The 8,278-nt window shown below is 34.5% G+C and overlaps 1 protein-coding gene across 1 annotated transcript in view; it reads right to left on the bottom strand.

Annotated features, from left to right (window-relative positions):
- Positions 1-403: 403 nt before the first annotated feature.
- LOC120348844 overlaps positions 404-8,278 on the bottom strand; it is a 35,719-nt gene continuing 27,844 nt past the window's right edge. The window contains exons 10-11 of the mRNA XM_039427059.1: positions 6,979-7,064; positions 404-1,742 (exon numbers count right to left, since the gene is read on the bottom strand). Coding sequence (XP_039282993.1) covers positions 1,577-1,742; positions 6,979-7,064 — 252 coding nt within the window. The 3' untranslated portion in view covers positions 404-1,576. The remainder of the gene's footprint in view (positions 1,743-6,978; positions 7,065-8,278) is intronic.

The raw sequence follows: 8,278 nt of genomic DNA, 5'->3' as shown, positions 1-8,278 counted from the left end.
ATCACCCGGTTCAGATTTGAATTGCAGATCAAAAATATTTGTTGGCTGGTATTTTGAATAGAATAAAATATTTTAAAAATTGTATAAATTCTTATCGTCTACTAATATTAAGAATATAATATCATACAAAACATATATTTCATGAGTTGATCAAATTTCTGGTTGTGGTATTGAATTCAGTTGACTCAATGACAGACACCTCTATTACGCTTTCTCATCTGAGCTTAGACCTTCTAACCTATTACCATGTAAGTTTTTAAAATAGAGATGCTTCCCATGTTATTTAAAATGGAGTCACTTTTCCTCCCTAGGGAGTTTTTCTGTTTTTTACTACCGAGAGCGAAAAAGTGACACTCTAGTATTATGTTTCAGGGAGTAAAGTAAGTACTTTAGACAGTAGGTGGAGGAAAACTTATTTACAAATCAATACTAAACTAATATTAAGAGAGCTTCAGAATGGAATGATCGTTTCAACCTGTTAAAGCCTTATTTAATAACATGGAATGTGATGTTTGGGAAATACAAAGGTGCGTACAGATATACGCGCCTCCAACACGCTCCGCGCACGCTCCGCAATCGTTCCGATCATGAACGTTACGGGAAATGCTAGCTCTTTCGCGTTCTACTCTTGCTCCCCGGTCGATCATCAATCGATCTGCTCGAGTGACGTTCGACCGCGGAGCAGAGCGAAAGTCTGTACGCACCTTAATGTTGGAATGACTGTGGGCCGGGTTCCAAGCTCGGGATCTAGCTAAGTTCTAGACTTTCAACAGCTGGAGTCAGAAAATTGGCTTTCCGAAACGGGACATAGTCGTAGTCCACGCTAAAATAAGATTTTGAAAAACTAGAAAAATTAAGACAAAATAAAATAAAGAGAAATTAGTGTAAAGTTTCAGCTATTTGAATTATTTATGAACTGTACACTACGCCGTTGTGAACGGGACAAATTCGTAGCTTGGATTTAACATTGGAAGATAGGACCATAGAGAAAAAATAACGTAAGTAGATATCCCATGGTATAGGGAGTTTATGTCGTAACTTTTACTGTTATCTCAAGCCGATAGTCCACGTAGCTCTTTCCCTTGAAACTGTGTGACACTGGTAGTCTCTCATATTGTGCCGTTCATACACTCTCTCCCCAACAAAACAGTAAAAATCGACAATAATCAACAGTAATCGGCTTGAGATAACAGTAAAAGTTGCGACATAAACGCTCTATACCATGGGATATCTACTTATGTTATTGTTTCACTATGATAGGACGTATTTCTGCGTAGCGTAGCTAAGTGTGAAGAAACCTTACGAGTTGATAGGAGCCGAGTGACTTGAATGAAATTGAAGGTATTTCGCTGATTGACGGTGGTTTACCGGTGTTTACCGGTGGTTTACGGGTGATTAACGGTGGTGTTCACCGGTGGTTTATCGTTGATTAACGGTGGTTTACCGTGATTAACGTTGGTTTAGAGGTGATTACAGGTGGTTTACTGGTGATTAACGGTGGTTTACAGGTGATTACCGGTGGTTTACCGGTGTTTAACGGTGGTTTACCGGTAATTAACGGTGGTTTACCGTTGGATTACCGGTTACCGTGTTGACCTGTGACCTCCCAGACGGTGGCGGCGATTCGCCTGGATTGGTCGAGAACACATGACGAGGTGGCCAGACCCAAGTGGATGCAGTACAACTCGAAGCAGTGAACCTTCTGTGGATTCCACTTCGGGAAACAGGCTTCCACTAGATGCCTGCAAGCCAAACATTGTCACCAAATTAGATAAATAATAGAATATGATTATACATTATAAATAAAAATATAAATCTGAGAACCATTTTTAACTAGTAGTTCTGTGAACAGTAGACCTCGCGCAGTTTATGATCTCGCAAACATTATTAAATGATTGGAGAGACTTGAGATATTGTCAATAATTTACTTTATTTTTATGATAAAAATCAATATTTTGCAGGAGCATGCTTTCGTGTGTGGTCACACATCATCATCTTCATTAAATGAAGTGTATTATTAAAAATATATAAAGTATCTTCAACTAGTAGTTCTGTGAATAGTAGACCTCAAGCATTATTCTCATCCACAAGTATCTGATGTCACCTGTTCTAGTTGATTCAATTGAATCACAATTCGCAGTTGAATCATAATTTACTCTTAAAAACTGTTATTTGTTTGTCAACTTCCGTTCAATCTAATAGAATCTATAAGGGTTAAGTTATAACCATTTTGTTAATAACTTTGGTGTAAACCCAGCTTAAAGATGCATACCTCTTTAATGTCTTTGATTGAAACTATAGACCTTATACAAATACAGTAATAGACTGGCTTCTCCACACATCTGTGTAATCACTTTTTTTTTTTTTTTTTTTTTTTTTTTTTTTTTTTTTAGATTACGTCCTAAAGACTCCAGTCATGGAGTATAAGACAAGTCATGTTATTACATAATAATTCTAACACTAAGTAGTTCAACCTAGTTTAGGTTTGAAAGGAATTCTTGTACACTATAAAAAGCTCTATCAACTAAATATTTTTTAATTTGTTTTTTGAAAATCTTCAAATCATCATTACTTTTCAAGATTTGAGGTAGCTTGTTATAAAATTTCCTACCAATATAATCTGGTTTTTGTTCAAATAACCTACTGTTGTGACCCATCATATGATAATCTGCTCTGTTTCGCGTATTATACTCATGAACATCTGAATTCTGGATCACACCACTCGTTTTCACATGCATTACAACTTCATATACATACAAAGATGGCACAGTTAATAGACCAAGCTTTTTAAATAAAGGCCTACAAGAGTCTAACCTATTCACTTTCTCTATACATCTGAGTGCCTTCTTTTGAATCTTAAACACCCTGTCCATATTTTGTTGAGATGAATTACCCCATACTAAAATAGCATACCTAATATGAGATAGTATAAGTCCATGGTAAGCAGTTAACAGTAGTTTTTTATCATTCAGCCTAGCAAGCTGCCGCAGGACAAATACTCCAGATGATATCTTATTACATATCCTCTCAATGTAAGGATGCCATGTTAATTTCCTGTCCAATAAATTCCCAAGAATGCTACTTTCTCTTCTTGGTCTAATTCATTTTCCTCTACAAACACATTTATTTCTCTATCCTCTACTGAATTATATTTACTTTTGAATTGTAGGAATTGACATTTCTTACTATTTATTGTTAATTGCCTTTGCTTCAAGAATTGGACAATTGACTGTACTCCAGTAAAAGCATTTATTTCTAGACTATCTAATAAATAATTGTTAAAGATAAGCGATGTGTCATCAGCAAACAACAGAGCTCTGTGATCTTTTAACTCTTTTGGTAATTGGTTCACATACAACAGAAACAGTAAGGGACCCAGAATTGAGCCTTGAGGTACTCCAGCCTGGACCTCCAGTTTTTGAGATTTAATTTTTACTATTTCATTCCCATCCACCTTGGTAAGCTCAACACACTGGTTTCTACCTATGAGATATGATTCAAACCATTTTAGTTCTATACCATTCACACCTACAGTTTTTAGTATTTCCAATAATATTCTATGGTTCACACAATCAAAAGCTTTGGATAAATCAAGAATATTGCGGCTGCCTTCTCACCTGAATCTATTATATCTATTAGTCTTTCAACAAGGGATACTATTGCAGTCTTAGTAGATTTCCCTTTCTGGAACCCATGCTGTTCATCACATATGAAGTTAATTTCTTCCAGGTGCATCAATAGCCTATTTAAAACTACTCTTTCAAAAATTTTACTTATTACATTTAGAATACTAATGGGTCTATAATTTTCAACTCTTTCAGAATCACCGCTCTTGAAAATTGGCAAAATTTTTCCTTGTTTCAGATCATCAGGGAAAATACCCTGCTCTAGTGAAGTATTAAGGAGATGCAATAAAGGTCCAGTAATTCATTTTCACATTCTTTTAAAATTTTGCTTGAGACCCCATCCAATCCTACTGTTTTTTTGTTATTCAAATTTTTTATTATTCTTGACAACTCATCTCTTGATAATGGATGAAATTTAAATACCTTTTCAATTGGCTCAGCATTTAATGTAGTTGTATTATAAGTATTAGTGTTCAGTGACTTTTGGAGATTATATGCAACCTGTTGATAATACTTATTGAAAAAGTTACAAATGTCTATACTATCATCCATATAAATTCTATGTTCATCGATTATCCTAGGGACATTAGTAACTGTATCTTTTTGAGCTGCTCTCCTATTTCTATTAATTACCTCCCAAACAGCAGAGTTAAAATTGGTACTAGTTGTTAATATTTCAGCTGTTTTCTTACACTTAGCTTTCCTCACTTCTTTTGCATAGTTTTTCTTTAGACATTTGTATTTGACTTCACTCGGAACATCCCTCACTAATTTAAATTCCTCATAAGCTTCCCTAACAATATTTCTTTGAGTAAGAATATCTTCAGTTATCCATTCATCTACTTTGTTTAATTTACTTTTTACTTTGACTTTTTTTATTGGACAGCATACACTAATGTGAAATCTTAGAGTATCAATGAATTGCTTATATTTGTAATTTAGGTTACAACTGTTATAAACACTACTCCAATTTTCTTGAAGCAGTTCCTGCTTCAAACAATTTATATTTCCTAGCTCATATTGCTGAATTTCTTTCACAAAAGTTTTTTTTCTGCTGGGATTCTGGCCCTGCAGCTTAACATCTAAAATTTGATAGTTATGATCTGACAGATCTGAGCTACCTAACCTGACATTACAACCTTCTATATTTGTGAGGATATTATCAATAATTGTCTGTGAAGTTCGAGTTTCTCTTGTATATTCGTGGACCTTAATTTCTAAATTATTCATATTAATAATATCTCTAATGTCCTCTGTCATTTTATCCTGCCTGGCAAAATCGGTATTGAAATCTCCTACTACTATAACATTTGTGAAACGAGCGGTTGTAATTCCAAAAGTGTATGGAGCAGCTCACAAAATTTTTGCCAGTCTCCATTTGGTGACCTATAGATACCTAACACTGCTACCTCAAATCGATCATCAATTTTTAACCTTAGTCCCGTCACCTCTAAATCCATCTCAACAGAAAATCTCTTAACAAAATCCAGTTCATAAGTTTGGGTATGTTTAGCATTGCTAGTGAATATACATACACCACCACTTCTATGAGCTATTCTACAAAATTCTGATCTCAGTGAATAGCCTGGAATCCTAACTTGATTTATTTCCTTTATTTTTAAGCCATGCTCTGTGAAAATAACATAACTTATCAGCTAATCAGCTTATCAGCATACTTGTCAGCTGATTTATGATGAATAATTCTATAGTCTGATTTTTACTTTCCTTGCCCTATTACCATAGGTAAGGAAAGTATTGCTTTCCGAAAAAATTAAGGTATCCCAATTTCTAAATTTCTATACGTTTCAAGGCCCCCTGAGTCCAAAAAATTGGTTTTTGGGTATTGGTCTGTGTGTGTGTGTGTGTGTGTGTGTGTGTGTGTGTGTGTGTGTGTGTGGTGTGTGTGTGTGTGTGTGTATGAGTGTATGTGCGTCTGTGTACACGATATCTCATCTCCCAATTAACGGAATGACTTGAAATTTGGAACTTAAGGTCCTTTCACTATAAGGATCCGACACTAACAATTTCGATCAAATGCAATTCAAGATGGCGGCTAAAATGGCGAAAATGTTGTCAAACACAGGGTTTTTCGTGATTTTCTCGGAAACGGCTCCAACGATTTTGATCAAACTCATACCTAAAATAGTCATCGATAAGCTCTATCAACTGCCACAAGTCCCATATCTGTAAAAATTTCAGGAGCTCCGCCCCATCAATGCAGATAGATTCCCAATTATCAGGCTTCAGATACAATTGAAACAAAAAAAATCAAGTGGAGTAGATTGAGCATGAAAATCTCTACAATTAATGTTCAGTAACATTTTCACCTAAAATTGAAAATAAGCTTTAAATTCGAGAAAATGTGATTATTCAATTGCAAATTATTGTTGATTCTATTGAATCATTCACTATGAAGAGATAGCAGACCTCATGTATGTCTCCAGCGTTATTGCCCTGTCACCAGCTGGCTCAAGTATTTGAATAGTAGACTTGAGATGCGCGGGAACACTAGCGTCAGTGATCAATTTTCTTAACGGCAAGGAAAGTTGTGTGAGTGCGCCACACCAGATTTTTACTCTAATATTGGCGTATGAAGGAGGCTCCTTTTCCCTTTTATATTATCCTTGAAATGCAAAATTTCCAAAAACCTTGTATATACGTCGACACGCAATTAAAAAAGGAACATACCTGTCAAATTTCATGAAAATCTATCACCGCGTTTCGCCATAAATGCGCAACATTTAAAAATAAAGAGAAATGCAAAACCGTAGACTTGAATCTTAGACCTCACTTCGCTCGGTCAATAATGTTTATTTTCATGCATTATTTTAAATTCCACACCATTCACAGTTTAACTACAAGGTAAATTGAAATTTAAGTCCATGATAAGTGAGAGAAAATGGATTAGCAATATCGTAACAATGCCATTCATAGCCTATAGTGAGATTCATTTTATAAAGTCAGCACCTCATTAACATTGGTTTGCTATCCTTGCCTGGAAGAGAATTGGCAACCATGCCGTGCTATTATTTCCACTGACTTCATAAGGTGGATCTCACCATATTACATGCTTACTGGTGCGATCATGATATTTTTTGAAATATCTGCTAATGTAGAATCACACCAATAGAATTTATTTATTTATTCGTGGACAGAATCACAAATCATATAAATATGATTAGGAAGGAACAACAGGCTTGGCCCAAATCTATTCCATTCCCAAATTTTGATAAATTAATAAAATGTCCAAAAAAATAAGTTATGTTTCTACTGTAAAACGTTCAAGTTCAATTTTCTTCCAAAAATATATACAAAGTCTTATATGAGAAAATGTGTAGTATTTTATACTCACTGATAGAAATCTTCTCCTAGTATTCCTGGAATCGGGAGGCTTTTGATTGCATTGGCTGGGCAAATTTTCGGTTTGATTGGTGATCCCTAAAAATCAATGAAAAGTATATTATTGTAATTTCTCTCTGAAGTACCAGACAACATTATTCATTTATCTTCAAAAACCTACATGATTTTATTTTTCCTACAGTTACCTTGAAAAGTGGCCATTCCTGCACTGATTACAGAACGCAAAGAATCACTTTTCCGCTCTAGCGCGGGAAAAATTTTTCCTGCACTCCAGATTTGCAATATGGCAACACAAAATAGTTGGTGGGTTATATGGAGGATTAGTGCACGAAAACAAAAATTAGGTTGGTAACAATGACTGTGGTTAGATTTAGATAAGAATCATTTCAATGGCTACCCTACATTTATGATAAGATCCCAATCTAGAAATCCAAAACAAGAATAATGTTTATCTAAATCATAATTAAATAATAACTTATCATCATTTAATAATAAATAATGTTTATTTTCTATTGACAGTAATAATTATTTCAACTATAAGCAATGAGAAATGTAGCAAACACACATTATGAAATTCGAATTTTCAGGTTAAATAATTACCGTTCGAAATCCATGTCAATAAAATTAATAAAATAACATTAGAATATACTACAATAAAATATTTTCTGTTGTCTATGTTATTTTATAAATATTTTTTAGTTTACTTATATAATTTTTCGGTAATTTAGTAAGTTAACCATGTCTAAATATCTGAATACTGTTTTTAATTGGATGAAACGAAGTTAGGTACGATTCTCCCCGCTAGGTCGCGCGCTTGTCGGTTCAGCTATTCTGCAGTCATCCCAACCGGCTGTTGGCGTGTATGGTATTTTGAATGCGAATTTTTTGTTTTATCTGTATTTTTTCTGATTCTTGAATGAATAAAGATGAGTACTTTGGCTGAGAATTTTCAACTTCAATTGGATTATTAATTTTTAAATGAATTAAGGTTGTTATTAATAACATCATCACACACACAAACATTTGATGGATTTCAGCCATCATTTTATCCATAATTACCCACTTCATATTCAATTGTAACTGTAGGAAAAATTAAATGTGAAATACGTGCGCAAAGTTCCTCTGCTGCACTCAAGAAACCATTCCGCCCAAGCCGTAGGCGAGGGCATAAACGTTTCTTCCGGTGCAGCAAACTGTCACTTTGCGCACTAGTTGCACAAATAACTATTAATATTCAATTAAAGAACAACATTTAAGCTGGTCCCACACCAGTTAGTCAAGACAAGACAAGA

The sequence above is a fragment of the Nilaparvata lugens genome, chromosome 4, assembly GCF_014356525.2.
Source record: "Nilaparvata lugens isolate BPH chromosome 4, ASM1435652v1, whole genome shotgun sequence".
NCBI lineage: Eukaryota > Metazoa > Arthropoda > Insecta > Hemiptera > Delphacidae > Nilaparvata > Nilaparvata lugens.
The sequence above is the reverse complement of the archived record's forward strand: the minus strand, read 5'-3'. Positions and strand labels throughout refer to the sequence as shown.